This window comes from Typha angustifolia, chromosome 1 (genome assembly GCF_048772165.1).
Source record: "Typha angustifolia cultivar Huaian chromosome 1, ASM4877216v1, whole genome shotgun sequence".
Classification (NCBI taxonomy): Eukaryota; Viridiplantae; Streptophyta; class Magnoliopsida; order Poales; family Typhaceae; genus Typha; species Typha angustifolia.
The window spans coordinates 7,537,889-7,556,383 of NC_133239.1; the positions used below are offsets into that span (position 1 = coordinate 7,537,889).

An 18,495-nucleotide genomic window follows, 5' to 3' on the forward strand; every position below is an offset into this window, starting at 1 on the left:
GAGATGAGCAGGATCAAGAGTCCATGCAAGAAGAAAATGATAATGAATCTAGATGAATAAGAGAGCATGACTTGTACGTCTTTTGGTCCTGATTTTCTGACATATTTGTTAGAATAAGAACCTCTGAGTTATAAGGAAGCAATGCCTACTCTTGAAGCTCTTTTATGGAAAGAAGCTATTGGCAGTGAAGTTGAATCCATTTTGCAAAATCATACTTGGGAATCAGTGGATCTTCCACCAAGATGTAAACCTTTGGGTTACAAATGGATCTTCAAAAGGAAGATGAAAGCAGATAGTTTAATTGACAAATATAAGGCGAGACTTATAGTAAAAGGATATAGACAAATAGAAGGAATAGATTACTTTGATACATACTTACCTGTAATAAGAATAACGTCTATCCGATTGATAATTGCTCTTGCAGCATTATATAATTTGAAAATACATCAAATGGATGTGAAAATTGCATTCTTGAATGGTGAATTAAATGAAGAAATCTATATTTGTGGCTCCAGGACAAGAGAAAAAGGTATGCAAATTAGTTAAGTCTCTTTATGGGCTTAAACAAGCACCTAAACAATGGCATGAAAAATATATAGGTTGTCAAAGTAACCCTTTGATCCTCTGAACAGTCCAATACTTGCAATATCTTCTCGATCTGAAGCAGCCATGCCTCTGCTTCGAACCCAGGAATAGCAGTTGGTGCAAGAGCTGGCGCTTAAGCAGGAGCTAACTCTTGCTCTATATTTCTATCAAGAGATAAACTCTGGGCCGCAGCTCCTCGTTGATGACGACGCGTATACATATTGCCCCTTCAAGATTTATAAACGAGATAAGAATAATTTCATTGAATATAACAAATAATTTCGTAACGAACCTGAGCTAATGCAACCGGACCTCCACATAACTCTAAAAGTGACTTAGGATGACTAAAGTTTAGGCTCTGATACCAACATTGTCATGACTCGAAATCGGAATCATGACCGACCATGCACCTCAATACGCTTGAAATACATGAAGTCTTACTAATACTTCCTAAGTGTACAATGGCAAAAGTAAATTAAGAAGATCTATTTTATTAAATTTAAACCAATTGTAATGAACATAAAACAATGTCATTGTTTGTCTCTAAACGAAATAAAATTAATAATTAATCTAAAACATAAGACCAAAAGAGCAGAAAGGTAAATAGGTAGATCCTAAGTGGAGGTAGTTCCGGTGCATCTCGCTTAGTCGCCACGTTGACCATTACCTGAGATAATAAAAGAAAGAGAAAAAGAAATCCATGAACCAACAACTATAGCTCAGTAAGTGGAATCTACTCAAAAACCAAATAAAATTTAAAATTTTATAGTGTTAAATAAAGTTTAACAATATAAATAACAATTTTCTAACAGGCATGCTCTTAAAATAATAGCAATGATAACAATAGAGAGTCATAACTTGTAGTCTTGCTCAGTTTCAACGTGTTAACATTTTTCTAATGTTTATAATGTCATTTGTCTCAATAGGTTTATACCCTGTAAATTTACATCAACTAATAGTCATCTCGAGATGACGCTCAAGACTTTTCTTTATAGTTGATCGGGTTGGGTCATCATATGGTGTTACTATATAATTAACATATCTTGTCTTTTTCACTAACTGTTGAGAGAGGTTAGTCACTTTAGGATATTTCTCATTTATTCTGGGACTGTTCGCAAATCCTACCAGAGTCATCTAAGAAAGTCACCGTAGTGATTTGATATAGAACTTTCCTTTGAACTTTCAGATAGACTAGAGTCACCATAGAAAGTCGCAAGCGATCTATACCCGGACTATTCTCTAAGTCATATCAATACTAGTTTTATTTTTCTTTTCACTAAAATTTATAATTTGCACAAGGTATGGCGATACACTGAGTATAATGATTAAATACACACAGAATGTAACAATTAAATTTGCACGTAAGAATGAAATAAATAAATTTGTACACAGCAATTTACATAGTCTGACAAAGGTATGAAGTATAATAAAAATAAATATGTGAATGAAGCCACTCACCTGAGTCTAGGTAAGACAACTGAAATCTCTAATTTCTAGCTCACATGCTAAAAATCACTACTTTTAACAATAAATAACAATAAAAATTTTAAAGTAAATAATATTAAGATTTTATACGATTTAACTCAAAAAATTCAATTTGGGCCAAAACAGTTGGCCCATAGCCCACCCAACCATTAACTTAATTGGATTGGGCCTGGGTTGCAGTAGGCCCATAGCTCACCCAAATGGATTGGGTCCAATTAAGTTAATGGAACCAAGTCGAGTTCCTTGGATTTGGATCAAACCTGACCCGAATCCACACTTAAAGGAAGAAGGCCAGACTCAAGTTGCCCGAGTCTACCTTCTTCAACCCGAAGGGGGATCGACGAAGGCGAGAGAGAAAAAGAGGAGAGAAAGAGACGTCGGCGGCCACTGTCGGCGACGGTCTGTCGGCCATGCTCTAAGCTCCTCGACACCTTCGCAACGCCGCCGTCCTCACGAAGTGGAGAAACCATAGAAGACGATCGACTCAATGGACGACGGCGACCGAAGTCACGAGGGCTCCAAAAGCGAACGTCCATGGCACGAGGCCAACGATAAAAGGCTTCCAGTGGTGGAGCGGCAACGACCAAAGCCGCCGGCAAGCGTGATTCGCTGACGAAGCCAAAATCTCCCAATTTAGGTATTTCTATTTTAACATATTAAACTGAAATTAAACTTGAGAAATGGGAGAGGGCTTACTGAGGAGGAGCGTGACAGTCTCTTATTACTCCGGCGATGCTCTGGCGGTCCGAACCCACGTTGTGACTCCAATGGCAAGAAAGAAGAAAACGAAGGAGAAGAAGATGAAGAGGGAAAGGAGGCTGGGTAAAGAACGGAGAGAGAGAGTTAGGGTTTAATTTATAGGGTAAAAATCCAAATCTAAATTAGATTTGAATTCGGCAAGATCTCTGTTGTCGCCTCGTCAAGTGCCAAAGAGGGAGAAGGGAGGGGTTGCAGGTTGCACGTGCAGCGCATCTGCACCCTCTTCTCTTAATTTTTCTTTTCTCAGTTCTTACAGTTTCGATGAAGGATGATCACATGTGTTTGCTTCAAGAAGGTGGAGCGACTCCCACTTGAGGTTCAGACAAAGATATGTCAAAGTACTTGAGTGCGGTGGTACCTTGAATCAGAGGATCAAGATGAGATTTGGTTTTGGCATTTGTGCATCAGGTGGGCACTTGCCGGCAGGGGGTTGGATCTTCTATCCAAGCGTTAGAGACGAGTTTGATACTAAAGAGACGGCCGGTGGACTCATTCGCTTGGCCTTTTGCCTTGCCATTTGACCTTTCTTCCCGTGTGAGACGAAATGCTTAGTGACAACCTCTCAATTCTAAGGAGACTGATACCAAATCCTCTCTGGTCTTTGCCAGGGTCTGTATTGAAGTTAATAAAGCAAAGAAGCTCCCTGAGAAGGTTTGGATCAACGTAAGAAATGGAAGATAAGAGGAAGAATTGTCACTACCTTACTCTCTTTTCAATATAGTCAGGCTAAAACTCAAGCGGACTCCCCCTCCCTTTTACTTTTTCTGCTTTGCTAATTTTCCCCTCAGGTGGACAGATCCTATTGCCAAACGAGCAACTGTTGCCTCCACCGGTTTCCTTTGTTTGTTACCCCTACTGGGGGAAAATGGCTCCAAAGTGCTCGAAGGCGGACCTTGGCTTATTGGTGGTTGGGTTCTCATCCTGATAAAATGGGAACCTCGTTGGGGCTCCACTCACTAGGAAAAGGCTTCCGCAATGGGAAAGCGGCTACTAGTTAGATAGTGAACATAAGGTATCGAGAGGTCCCTCACAGTCAGGTGCGATGCAATTGCCTCTATTGCCTTTGTTATGCAAGATGCCAACAAAGAATCTTGGTTCCGTTGCGCCCTGTTTCTGAGGCGACCATTTTGCGCGATTTGATCCATTTCCCGATCCGCAAAATCCGATAGATTGATGAATGAGGTGGTTAAGAAAAAAAAGGTTAGCCGGGGTTGGGATTGGTAACGGACTCATGCAGAATGCAAATGAGCTAAGAAAATGTAAAAAAAGGCATATACATAGATGAATCGAAAGACAGATAGATATCGAAGTGCGACAACGAGATCCCCTGGCCCCATATCTTTTCGCTATTATTATGGAGGCCTTTACTCTTCTTCTTTCTTGAGGGAAGTTTGATTTTTCTCATTAAGTCCATTTTAAGTCCCGAGTAAGGAGAAGTGGAGTGACAAGAGATGGCCCATATGATGTTTCCAAACACATGCACTTAAGTCCTTGGCTTCCATTCCATTAGTCGATAAAGCTGTTTCGAGGGTTTTCCGATAGAAAGATTTGAAAAATAAGGATTTTGAGGAGCTACTATTAAAGTATACATTTTCTCAAATGATGACAAGAGAGAGTCACAAATAGTTGAAAGCTAACGGAATGCTTACCCAGTGTTCTTAGAATATCCGTTGTTTGCCTTTTTGCTCTTCAATCAGACGCTCTTGCCATATCAGCTCTTGCTTTTTTGGGAGCACTGGATATAGAACCCTTGCTGGTGGAACCGGAACAGCCCGATGAACTGCTGCAAGGTGAACTGACCGGGGGGCAGCCATGAAAGGCTGACTTGCTTAGGAATAGCCATCTGGGCGAGAGATCGTCAGATAAACCCAACAGCCAACCAACTGTCTGTACTGCGTTGAACTACTCAATTCCTTTGGACAGACTACTGATTGAGCAAGGATGAGATCATTCGATACTCACTTTCTTTGGTTTGATAGTCACTACTAGTCGTAGTTGGGGGGCATGGGATTGACCCACTAATGGGAACAAGGGAGGAAGGAGAGGGTTCACTTGCAAAAATTGAGACGCCAGGATCAGACGAGAGAGATAGATATGAGTTTTCGTCAGCTAATTAGCTCCCACTGGGAACAGGACCGAAAGGGGTTTGGTTTGATCGAGGAGTCCTAAAAAGTGTTCAGTGCAGTGACTCGAAGGAAACCCAAGATGATGGTTTGACACAATAAGCGCAGCACCTTAATGAGAAGAAGGATGTAACTAATGGACACATCCTCTACCTGTGCTTGCAACAGCTGCTTCAACTTGTGCTTCCCTTGGGAGATCCTTCAGGCACTCGGAAAATGCAGAAACAAAAGACCCGGAATTCTTGACTCACACCCTTTCCTGCTTTACAGCTCCCACTTGCTGGTCAATCCAAAGACGGACTCTTCTAAGACTGGCCTAATTGGACCATTCTGCCTACTGGGCTTGGCTACCCCACATCTTCCACATATCTTGCTCATCCGACATGGCATGAATCACCGAACCCGCACTCAGGAACCCGCACTCAGCAGCAATGAGCTCACTAAGGGTTCTTGCTTTCACAGTCTTGTTCCCTAGTCTCTCTAAGTGACTGGTGTAGCGCACAGTTGAGGCTTGTTCATGTGGACAGCTAGTAGCGTGATCGAAGCCCAGATTGCGTGATTGCTCAAACGGGGTACTGTGACGTGGATAGGTCCGTTCAACCTTGCTTGATCCTTTCGTTCCCATAATTTAGTCGCCACTTGTTCAACCATCTCCTACTCCTTGCTCAACCGATCTTATCCATATGGTTTCATATTATTTGGACATCTTATGGATATCTAATGAATATTTTCTCAAAATTAGGTAGAACTTAATGAACTTAACTATTTAAACAAGTTCTAGAGGTTTCTTACTCAAACAATTAAGGATATTACCACATACAAATAAGTAATGAACAACTAGGACTTTGAGTAAATCTCATAAGCTAATAAAATAAAGGGATAATTTCCTTTTCACCCCTTGAACTATCACTCATTTCTATACTGACCCCCTGAATATTTTTTTGATACACATTGACCTCCTAAACTATCAGAAATACACCACCCCCCTGATGCCGTTGACAGAATTGATGAATTGACCAAATTACCCCTCCACTTGTAATAACGAGATAATTAAGTAGCTTAACTAACATTAAATATTTAATTTTTTTTAAATTTCTTTATTGCCCTCTGCACTAATCCTCTTTCTAAACACAATCTCTAATCCTCTTTCTAAACAAAATCCCTAATATTCTTTCTAAATAAAATCCCTAATCCTCTTTCTAAACAAAATCAGACCACATCCTCCTTCAATCCCTAATCTCTAATCCTCTTTCTAATATTCTTTCTAAATAAATTCATTCAATTCTAAAATATATCTAAGATACAATAAGGCCCTATTTATAGAGAATAAAGCAAAATAGTCCTAAAATAAACCAAAATCGAATAAGAAATAAACTAATTAACTTAGCTAAACCAGTCTCCATATATCCATCAAATTGTTTCTTCGTTTCATTGTAGATAGATTCCAAATTTGAATTAACTCTAAATGCGAAATTTGTAAATCATGATGTCAACGATCTTATCCATTTGAAACTTAACTTAAGTGGACTTAAAAATTAAATAAGTTCTAGCCTATTTAGACTCTTAATCAAGCAATTAAGGAAATTAGTACATACCAATAAGTAATGATTTAAACAACTAAAACTCTGACTAAATCAAATAAACTAATAAAATAAATAAGGTAAATAGATTCAATCTATCCCAATGTCCTCCAAGGTGCTCCGATACTACGATTAGATTCGAATCTCATCACTAGAGTATTAGTTTATTTGCTCTATTGATAAAGCTTGCCCCTAGTAACCCCTAGGGTGCCAAGGGCTAACCCATTTAGTTCTTTCCAATGAAGTTTTGGATTTTAATTCATATGACCATTTGTTTGTTCTTGATTACTATGTAGGCCCATATAATGGCATTGTTGTTATCAAATAACCTCAAAAAAATGGTTCCAAGCCTATCCAACAGATAACTCTTGCACAAGCTTTTAAATGATTAAACTCATAAAATCAGCCTACGTAGCCTTAATAACCCAAATTCCACCCAATCCGAATTAGAGAATAATAGCAAACACTTCTAATTCATACAAAGAGTATAACTTAGGATCATGTTTAACCACAACACCAAGCTCTAACAGAAATTTAGATTTGAAAACCATATTTAGCTAACAAGAATGTATAGTAGTAATACATATATCAATCTATGAAGAGTTCAAATTTCCACGACAAGTTCAAATCTAATAGCTGGAAAACATGCTTCACAAAACATTGCATAGAGGAGTAACTCAATTCTACTCATTGAATTTGCACAATTTGTACCAAAAATCTTTTATTTCGGTATTAGGAAAACTTACTCTTATTAAGCATATTACATAGATAAGAACTAGCCCTATTCACCTTAATAAAAAATTTAGATAGTCAGATCTTGCCCCAAAACTTGACTTAGGACATCCTTTGAATCCTCATTTGAAAAGTTCAAAAAACACTTAAGGTACTATCTACATTTCAGCATTCTCAAATTTAACCAATTCACTATAATATTACTAATGTCTTTCCAACTCTAACTTTCCATAAATATGATGTATTCAGCTAGTTCTAGCTGAAATATAATTAAGTTACTACTCAATTATGTAATCTACTAATCTAATAACGCACTTCAAAATTTAGACTCACAATAATGAAGGTCAACTCATTTAGACAACACTATATGCAAAATACTTCTTGTAGACAGGATAAGAAACCTAAAAATCTGAATAGAGAATTTTAACCTAACAATACATAATTCTAGTTGAGCTGCACTCTTGATATCTAATCATTAGAAATAGCACATAGGGATCAAAAGATTGTCAGAATCCAAAATTTAGCCACCAAATTCCCACAAAAGGCCTCATTTGGGTAGTCTTTCTTATTTCTCCTTGCTCTTCTAGTCTTCTCTCTCTTTTCTTCTCTCCACTCTATTGAGAAAATAGACTATAGATGACCATTGTAAGTGTTCTTATCCTTCCCTAGCATAATGGAATGAGGTGTCATGTTGTTTTCAACATACCCACATGGACTTATACAATTAAGTATCTTAGTTTGTTGAACTACACTAAAACCCAATAAAGTAGAGTTCTAACTTAATGAATACACACTTAGATAATTATTCTTAAGCATGGAGCATCAAGTCAATTAGCTCACTAATTGGATCATTAGCACTAATCTAGTCATTAATTCAAGAAATCTATAGCACAACATGATCTCCTTGAAGAAATATTACCATTTCTTTGATTCTTGTCATGCTTAAGTAGCTTCTTTAGGATCTACAGAGTAAGATTACTACTTGGAAGATGACATTTTCTTCTTCAAAGTCTAAGTAATATCAACTATACGTAGCTAACTCATAAATTCCACTGGAGATCAAATAACAATTTATTTAATGTTACCATCAGTGGAAGACGTTTCATCCTCGAAACTAAGCAAATGCCATTAAAGCCAGTATAGATTTATTCAAGCTAAGAGTCAGATAATGGAACCTGAAATAAGTAGCTAACAAATACAAGGAAGAAATGTTTACCTTCTAATACAAGACAAAGGACAAGCTTGATCAGTTCTCTTCTTATCTACCTTTTGATGGATATTTGTTGCTGTTGTACTGTAACGACCCAAAATAGGAATCATGACCGGTCATGCATCTCAATATGCTTGAGATGCACGAAGCCTTAATAATACTCTCTACGTATACGATGACAAGATAAATAAATAAAATGAGAATGTGCTTTATTAAAATTTTATTACTAAATGCAATTGAAATAAAATAAACAATGTTAATGTTTTTGAGTCTCTAAACTAAAATAAAATAAAATAAAATCTTCTAATCTAAAGCACAAAATCTAAAAGAGCGGAAAGGTAAATAAGTGAATCCTAAGTGGAGGTGGAATCCGGGTACATCACGCTCAGTCGCCCCGCTGACTATTACCTGAAATAAATAAACAAATACAAAAAAACAATAGAACTCGTGAGCCAACAACTATAGCTCAGTGAGTGGAATCCACTCGAACCAAATAAATTTTTAAAACATATTAATGCTGAATAAATTAACTAAAAGCAACAATATCCATCATAGTATGCAATAGGCATGCTCTCTACATAATAACAATGGTAACAATAGAGAAATGTCACAACTTGTAACCTTGCACGTTTTCCAACATATTACATCTTTTTGATATTTATACTGTCATATGTCTCAATGGGTCTAAACCCTGTGGATCCACATCAACTAGAAGTCACCTCGAGATGACGCTCGGGACTTTTCTTCATAGCTGATCCGGTTAGGGTCATCAGAGGGTATCACCCTGTGATCAACACACTCTGTCTTTTCCTCTAACCGTTGAGAGAAGTTAGAGTCACCTAGGAATTTTTCCTAGGACTGTTCCCTAACCCTGCCAGAGTCACCTAAGGAAGTCACCGCAGTGATCTAATTTAGGACTTTCCCCTGGACTTCCAGATAGACTTGAGTCACCACGGAAAATCGCAAACGATTTATACCGAGACTGTTCTCTAAGTCATATCAATATTAGTCTCATTTTTCTTTTCACAAATTTCAATATTAGCACGAAGTATGGTGATGCACTGAATATAATAATTAAATACACACAGAAAATAAAACAATTAAATTTTCGCATGTACGGATGAAATAAATAGACTTGCACACAGAAATTGCAACAATTTAATTTTTATACATGGGGGTGAAATAAATAATTTGCACACAGAAAATTTACATGGTCTGACAAAAATACGAAATACAATAAAATAAATACGTGAGTGAACCCACTCACCTGAGTCTAGGCAAGACAACCAAAATCTCAAATCTCTAACCCACGTACTAAAAATCACCACGGGGGAGTCGTGTGGTGGTCTCTGCTGGCTCCGGCGACGCTCCGGCTGGCCGATTCCACGGCGACAACTCCGACGGTGAGGAAGAAGCGAAAGAAGGGAGAAAGAGAGAGAGAGAGAGAGAGAGAGAGAGAAAAAAAAAAAAAGGGCTAAGATGGTTAAACAGAGATTAGGGTTTTTAATTTATAGATTAGAAAAGGATTAAATCTAATCTGATTCGGATTAGGTGAAATCCCTTCTCTCCCGCTACGTACCGGAGAGGGAGAGGGGAGGGGCTGCACGTGCAGCCTTCCTCTCTCAACCCAAATATTTTATTTTATTTTATTTTATTTTATTTTTATTTTATTTTATTTTTTTTTCTGGTCCTAACATGTACGTTACTCGAAACTTTAGTTATGTCACAAGACAGATTATCATCCCTTGCACATATCCTATGTGGCTTTCTTAGTTATAGTGGGGGCTTTCACTTTTGTTACAAATCCTATACTTTTGTCCTTCTGAGATTGGCTAGAGCACAACTCAATAGTTAGAAGGCTTGTAATGAATTGACATAACTTTTGCCACCAGCCATCAACCTGACATAAACCCTCTAAAAGTGGTGCTTACTTCCTAGACAAAGTAAAATTTAAATTATAGAGAGATTGGCAAGAGAGAGAAGCTACTAGGCCAATTAGTGGGTACATATATTTACCTTCTTTTTAGGTTCATCCGACATAGAATCAACCTCATGCATATGCTACGGTGCTCTCATGATGTAGGAGTTATACTATCTATGGCTACTTGAAATACTATAGTTATATAGTCACCCTTTATATTAACTTCTCTTGTTGCCTTCTACAATAAGCTTACTTCCTTATTGAATGGGAATGTAAAAGCATAAATAATTTAGAAAATTAGAATAGATTTCATTGATGTATTTCCTTTGTGTTCCCTTGTGAGCCTTCTTTGGCTCATATCGTCTCAGAGTGGCAATGCTCACTATTAAGCCAACTACTTTGGACAACTATCTCAAATTTTATGCATAGTGTATGACGACATATAATGGGATAAAAGTAGGCTTCCTTTTGCCTTTTTGAGTGAGATGCAAGTCGGATCTCATAATGCAATCTTTAGTTAGCGTAGAATGAAAATTTTAATATTGTTGTTTAGATTACAGAGGATTATTAATGTCATCTTGGTATTTATCTGCAGAAATTGGATCCACAAAGTTCTTTAGGCTTGATGATTCCAAGGTTTTAACTTGGTTATGCTGTAAGGTGTGCCTTTTAGTTATTCCTAATTTCCTATTTCCTATTTTAGCAATTTGGGATATTTTTCTTACCAATTGATTAAAGTCACTTAACTATAAACTGGCAATGCACATGAGTGTCAATTATTATTAACTTGTCATTATCTATGTTTACTCTTTCGTATATGTAACTTCTATAATGCTAGTCATTGCGGAGTATATTTATCTTGCAATACCTATAAAGCAAGTGCATTAGTGAAGAAGAAAGTTGGATTTAAGATGCTAGTATATCTTTTATTTTAAGATATTTGTTAGCAATATTTATGTGCACTAGAAGCTTGAAAGCCACTCGTTATTGATTGTATAACATTTACCATAATGTGATAATATGAGCTATCTGCCACATCTAAGGGAAAATGGTTATAAAAGAAAAGTTTAGAGATACCCTATATACTTCTTTGCAATTTTGGTTCTTTTGAGAGCTGTCTTTATAATGGTTTGTGTACAACCTCTTTTTCTTTAAAGATATGCATTCATTGGTCCCACAATTCTAGAGTCTCTTTTATTACCTGAAGTCCTCACACTACAAGACTCAATCCCTGCTAGGCTTGACATAAAATTACTGCACTAGATCTGTCGAAGCCACTAGTGCTTCTCAATTCTCATCTCCTCTTTATACATCTTTCTTCTCTTTCATTGTTTCCTCATCTTATCAACGATTTTTTCTAGTTTAAGATATGCATTAATTCTTCACAAATTACTGATTTTCTTTATTTTGCAAATTGTTTTTTTTTCTCTTTGTCTGTTAGATTAGGGAAATGATCAATTCTCAACTCATGCTTAATCGAGGTTGCACGCGATATTATATATTGGAGGCTAACAAGTTAACCGAAACCACTTAATTAAACTAAGTTCTTGACTAATCCAATAACCAATCAAATCGACTAACACAAGCTGAAATAAAACTAAACCAAAATGCTGAAATATATAACTAGCTAGCTAAATGACTCAAGCCATGAGTCTAATATCCATGAGGTGGTCCGATCTAACCCGAATCATATTATAATAATAACGACACAAGTAATAACAATGTAAGTTATATCTCATAACATGTTTAGTATCAATATACTGAATTTTCTCAATATTAATAATGTCCTATATCTAAATTGAGTTAATACTATATAGATTCATATCAACTAGAAGTCATCTTGAGATGGTATTCGAGTTTTTTTTTTTTAATAGTTGATCCAATTAGAGTCACCAGGGTGTATCACTTATCACACCTTGTCTTTTCCTTTAAAGGTCATTAGGAAGTGTCACTATGTGATAAACTCGCTCTATTTCTTCCATTAACTGTTGAGAGAGATTAGAGTCATAGTAAGAAGTTTTTCGATCTAACTTGAGATTGTTCCCTAACCTCATCAGAGTTACCTAAGAAACTCATTGTAGTGATCTAAAATAAGACATCTTGGATTTTTAGATAGACACAAAAAATTGCGAGTGATTTATATCGGAAATATTCTCTAAGTCGTACCAAATATTAATTATGTTTTTCCACTAATATTCATGGTCAATAAAATTGCTATTTCATGAAATATAACAATGTATTAAGTCATATTTTGTACATAGGAATATGATATTTAATTTGTAGAGAAAAAAAATGCATGATCATGTAAAAAACACAAAGTACAAGATGGATAAAAATATAGGTGAACCTACTCACTTGTGTCTATGTAAATCAACTGAAATCTCTAATCCATGTGCTAAGAAAAATCACCACCTTTTATAATAAATAAATAACATATTTTAATTTAACCAATATCATGATTTCTATAATAAAATCTAATTTAATTACAAAATGGGTCAAGTCTAATCCAAGGACTTGGGGCTGGGCTACGGCTAGCCCGCAGCTCACCAGTCCAACTAATGGGTTGGGCCCGAGGCCCAAACCCTCATCAGTTATTACATTTCTCTCTTAAAAGTTTTTCCTTATGGATCTACTCCATTCTCTACACCTATTTGATCATAGCCTTATGATCTTACATTTGTCTTTGTATCCAAGCTTCCAATTAGTCATCTTGTGCCGCCATGGCGGCACGACTTCAGTGAAGCAGTAAATCTGATAATCAAAATCTAGGTTTTGGTGGAATGTGGAAGTGCCAAGAATGAAGATGGTTTTTTTTTTTTTTCTTGAAGACTGGTTTGCTAATTTGGTCATATATGATGATGAGAGGCAGATTGGCTTGTTTGAAGAAGATATGCACATGAATGCCTATTGAATCATTGATGGTGGGTAAAAGTTTACCAACAAATTTTCCATTAGGAAGGCATGCGAGAGGCTCTCAAAGACTATATCTGTCAACTAAGAAAGCCATCATCTTCATTTAATCACTCCTATCAGATTTGTGAAACAACCCTTTTTAAGTTTTAAACTAATTCTAAGATCCTAAAATCTTTGTTTAGTTTATCTTTGGTCTCTATATGTTGTCTTAGATCTATTTTTAACTATGTGACCCCTTCCCTACACCTTTTCTAATCATAGCCATATGGTCCTTCATCAATGATTATTTATTAAATCATTTATGTTACTCCTCACTCAAGTTATGTTGTGGAGGTACATGCAATGCAAATTGTACAACTAACTCATTATATATGAGGCTACTAGAGTGGGGTATATGTTTATAGCACATATGGGCACTCTTTCATACAACCTTCAATAATGAATTGCATTTTATAGAAACAAAGCATTTACTTATGCTGTTTTTTATCGTATAATTTCTTTCTTTACAGGTACAACATTTAAAAGAGGCGTTTCCAAGGCTGGGTAAAAATTATGCTGCCCAAGAAGAAAGAGACATATGTATGTTGTTATAATTTTGCATCTGTATTGCAGATCTACTTTCACTAGATGACAGTGATTTAATTGCTAATTACAGTGGAAGATCTGTCAGTTTTAGGTCCTGTTTGGATACAATGTTCTTATGATCGGATATCTAGTCCAGTTAAGGCGTTTGGCCCAGATCGGCACATTTCGGTTGAACTGCATGCAATATGCAACAGTTTTGACTGGTCTGGCCAAAATGAGCTGAAAGGTGGAATTGGGATTGGCCAAAACTGCGTTCCATGATATATATAGATTTGGGAGTAAAAATAGCAAATAAGAAAACAAGACAGGATCATGAGAAAAAGTTTTCAGATTGGTTTGTACATAATGCTACTGTACCTGTCTTTTAAAAAAAAAAATTCTTTGCAGAAATTCCCCACTTTGTTTGAAGCATTGTTGATGCAAATCCCTCTAGTATGAATCTAAATGATTGTCTGCTTTGTTTTTCTTTTTCTCTTTCTTTCTTCCTTTCTTTCTTTCTTCTTTTTGTATCCTTTGATTCTTATTGTTGAAATCATAAGAATCTTTTTGGGTCTCAATACTATAGGAGTTCATACTATCAAGCATAGTTCCCAGTTTTGGCCAATCTCGAGTGGGATCGGCCAAAACGGAAGCCAATCCCGATCCAGACCGAAACCAGCCGGTTGGTTAGTTTTGGCCTTGCTGCTGCATATGCTGCTAGCTACAGCTGTCAGCAGCTACAGAGAGAGAGGGAAAGAGAGGGGAAAAGGAAGAGAGAGTGAGGGAGAGAGAGGGAAAGATAAAAAGAAAGAGAGAGAGGGAAAGATAAAAAGAAAGAGAGAGAGGGAAAGATAAAAAGAAAGAGAGAGAGGGAAAGTTAAAAAGAAAGAGAGTGAGGGAGAATGAATACCTTAGACTAACAGTTAAAGAAATAGAAAAGAAAAGAGGAAGGAAGAGAGATTTTTACCTTTTAGGCTTAATATGTGAGTAATTATTATTTTTTATTTTCTTGTAATTTTTTCTAAATTTTTAGAAATTTCTCAATATTTTTAAATAATATTTAGAATTTTATTTAATTAAAATAGTCTGATCCGATACAGGCGGTCGATACGGTCGATAAGTATCGTTTTTCTGGATGGCCTATTCCGATCCTGATACCAATTTTTAGAACCTTGCTATCAAGTACAATAGCAACATGTAACAAATGGATTTTCTATGTCTTTGAATCTGGAAAGTATTTTGTGTTCTTTTTTTCCCATGGATAGTTGTGCCAGTCGACACGCTCCGTGCAGCAAGTGGCAGACCCCTGTGCTGACCTATGTCGATCGGCACGTATGTTGTGCTGACCCATGCACGTTTGGCATGACTGTGTGTCGGTTATTGTCACGACCCGTAATAGGAATCATGACCGGCCATGCATCTCAATATATTTGAGATACACGAAGCCTTATCAATACTTTCTACATGTACGATGACAAAATAAATAAATAAAATGAAAATCTGCTTTATTAAATTTTATTACTAATTGCAATAACATAAAACAATGTTAATGCTTTTGAATCTCTAAACTAAATAAATAAAACTTATAATCTAAAGCATAAAATCTAAAAGAGCGGAAGAGTAAATAGGTGAATCCTAAGTGGAGGTGAAGTCCGGGTACATCTCGCTTAGTCGCCCCGTTGACTATTACCTGGAATAGATAAATAAATACAAAAAAAATAAAATCCATGAGCCATCAACTATAGCTCAGTGAGTGGAATCCACTCAAAAACCAATAAAATTCTACATTATATTAATGCTGAAAAAGATTAAACTAACAACAACAATATCTATAATAATTTGTAATAAGCATGCTCTTTAAATAATAACAATGATAACAATAGAGAGAGAGTCACAACTTGTAACCTTGCATGGTTCCAACATATTAATATATTTTCAATATTTATACTGTCATATGTCTCAATGGGTCTAAACCCTGTGGATCCACATCAACTAGAAGTCACCTCGAGATGACGTTCGAGACTTTTCTTCATAGCTGATCCGGTTAGGGTCATCAGAGGGTATCACCCTGTGATCAACACACTCTGTCTTTTCCTCTAACCGTTGAGAGAAGTTAGAGTCACCTAGAAATTTTTTCATTCATCCTAGAACTATTCCCTAACCCCGTTAGAGTCACCTAAGAAAGTCACCGTAATGATCTAATTTAGGACTTTCCCCTGGACTTTCAGATAGACTTGAGTCACCACGGAAAATTGCAAATGATTTATACCGGGACTGTTCTCCAAGTCGTACCAATACTAGTCTCATTTTTCTTTTCATAAATTTTAATATTTGCACGAAGTATGGTGATGCACTGAGTATAATGATTAAATGCATACAGAAAATATAACAATTAAATTTTTGCACGAACGGATAAAATAAATTGATTTGCATACGGAATTGTAACAATTAAATTTTTGCATGTAAGAGTGAAATAAATAATTTGCACACAGAAAATTTACATGGTCTGACAAAGGCATGAAATATAATAAAATAAATATGTGAGTGAACCCACTCACCTGAGTCTAGGCAAGACAACCGAAATCTCAAATCTCTAGCTCACGTACTAAAAATCACCACCTTAAATAATAAATAATAATAATAATTTTAATATCAATATTTTTAAAATTTAAAAACTAAAAAGAACTAAAATGGGTTTTATTTACCCATTGGATTGGGTTGGGCTACTACTGGCCCGGCCCATTCCAAAAAAAATGAAGCTAATCAGGCTAGGCCAAGGCCCAGCCGAGAAAATGGATTGGGCTACGGTTTAGCCCGCAGCCCATCCAATTTAATTGGTTCGGGTCGGGTCTGTGGATCCGAAATCCAAACCCGAACCCGAACCCAACCCGAATTTAAAAGAAAAGGGGGTTCATTAGAAGAGAGATTATTTTTACAAAGGACTTGAGTTTGTAGATAGTAAGACATTAGAAGAGGTACACTCACAGAATAATATGAGTTCATTATAATTACCATTATATTAATCACATTCACCATAGCCAAAACACCCTTATTATACTTTATATCTAGAGTCTACATATGCTTATTGTGTGTCTGTGTATATTTGATGCCGTTTATTTCCGTGCATGTTCAATATCCATATTATATCGTAGAATAATTATAAAAATTTTATTTGTATAAAGACTATGTGAGACGTTACAACGAGTAATATTATCAGTGAATGGATTTTGAAGAATATTGATAATATTTGATGTAATATTCTCGTGTTATTCTTGTACCGACAAATGAAGTCTTTGATTCTTCTCATCATTTCACATTCAAGTAGATATTAATTTTAATTATTAAACTATTATCAATTAATAGTATGTCTTCAATTATATTATGGAGTATACAATTATATTATAGAGTGTTCAATTATTAATATTAGTTTTAATGAATGTCTTCAATCATAGTATGTATTGAATAATATTTATATTTAACTGTTGCTTTATCTTTAAGGATAATGGTAACCCTACCATTAACTAGTTCATTTTCATTTATTAATTTATTTAATAATCTCATAGTAATAAAAATACATGTCATATCGAGATAAAATTTGTAACTTGCTATCCTCTTACCTAGCAAACAAAGATCTACCTCTGATCCTACTCACATTGGATTTAGTGCTCAGGTAGTTTGGCCAATAGTAGATCAAGAAATATTGAACGATGATGTGTGGGGGGTTTTCCAAGAAATACAAATAACCTCCGATTTTTTTTCTAAAATAGGTCATTTACAAAAATAATCTAAAGATAAAATATTATAATGTAGGTTTTAAACTTTTAATACATATATTTAAACTAAAAATTAAAGATTGACAATTGAAAACCCAAGAACATCTTTAAATATCCTAATAAGTTTATTAAAAGTATTATAAATGTATGCTAGTGGCACGTAGGGGCATGCTACTGGTACGCAAGGGTGTGCCATTAGCACAGTGGGGCATCCCGAGGCATGCTGATGGTAGCACGGCACAGCACGTGCGACTGGCACGGCTATTGTTGCTTTTCCATAATTCCAACTTACAAATTCTCCAAGATGACAAAGACATTGATCTGATGATACCTAGGATAAGCCTAGTATTTGAGACATGGACTTCGAACTGAATCTCAAAATTAATTGGATAAGTGTCCAATTCCTTATGTTGTTCTGCATCTGTTTTGGTTTCAGAGCTATATTGTCCTACATCACAAGAATTGCTTAAATTTGCTGGATGTACCAAGGCCTTGATTCTAGGAAGAAGACTAAAAACACATCATGTAACCATAAAATAGCTGTAATAGTTCTGGCTGTTGTCTTCATCTAGAATTTAGTAGACTGCTTATTGTCTTTATTGCAATTGTTATAGTAGACCCTGCAGTCAACCTGCTCAGTCTGTCCACTGTAATTTGCTTCAAGTGCCAGAAAACACCCTACCGCAACCTGACACATAGTATATAGGTACACATCTGTTAATCTAACATAGTAATAAAATGAACAAACTTCCCATTAATCAAATTTAACATCATAAATAATCTAATCACAAGAAAAAAGAAAGGGTTTTTGTGTTTTACCATTTTGTTTTCTTAAAAGAAATGGAATTTT

The 18,495-nt window shown here is 35.8% G+C and overlaps 1 protein-coding gene across 2 annotated transcripts in view; it reads left to right on the forward strand.

The window, feature by feature from the left end:
• The window catches only part of LOC140762149 (uncharacterized), a 44,925-nt gene that overhangs the window by 24,497 nt on the left and 1,933 nt on the right, over positions 1-18,495 (forward strand). For both annotated transcript variants that reach the window (XM_073099806.1, XM_073099875.1), the window contains exons 6-7: positions 10,991-11,055; positions 13,818-13,887. In XM_073099806.1, coding sequence (XP_072955907.1) covers positions 10,991-11,055; positions 13,818-13,887 — 135 coding nt within the window. The remainder of the gene's footprint in view (positions 1-10,990; positions 11,056-13,817; positions 13,888-18,495) is intronic.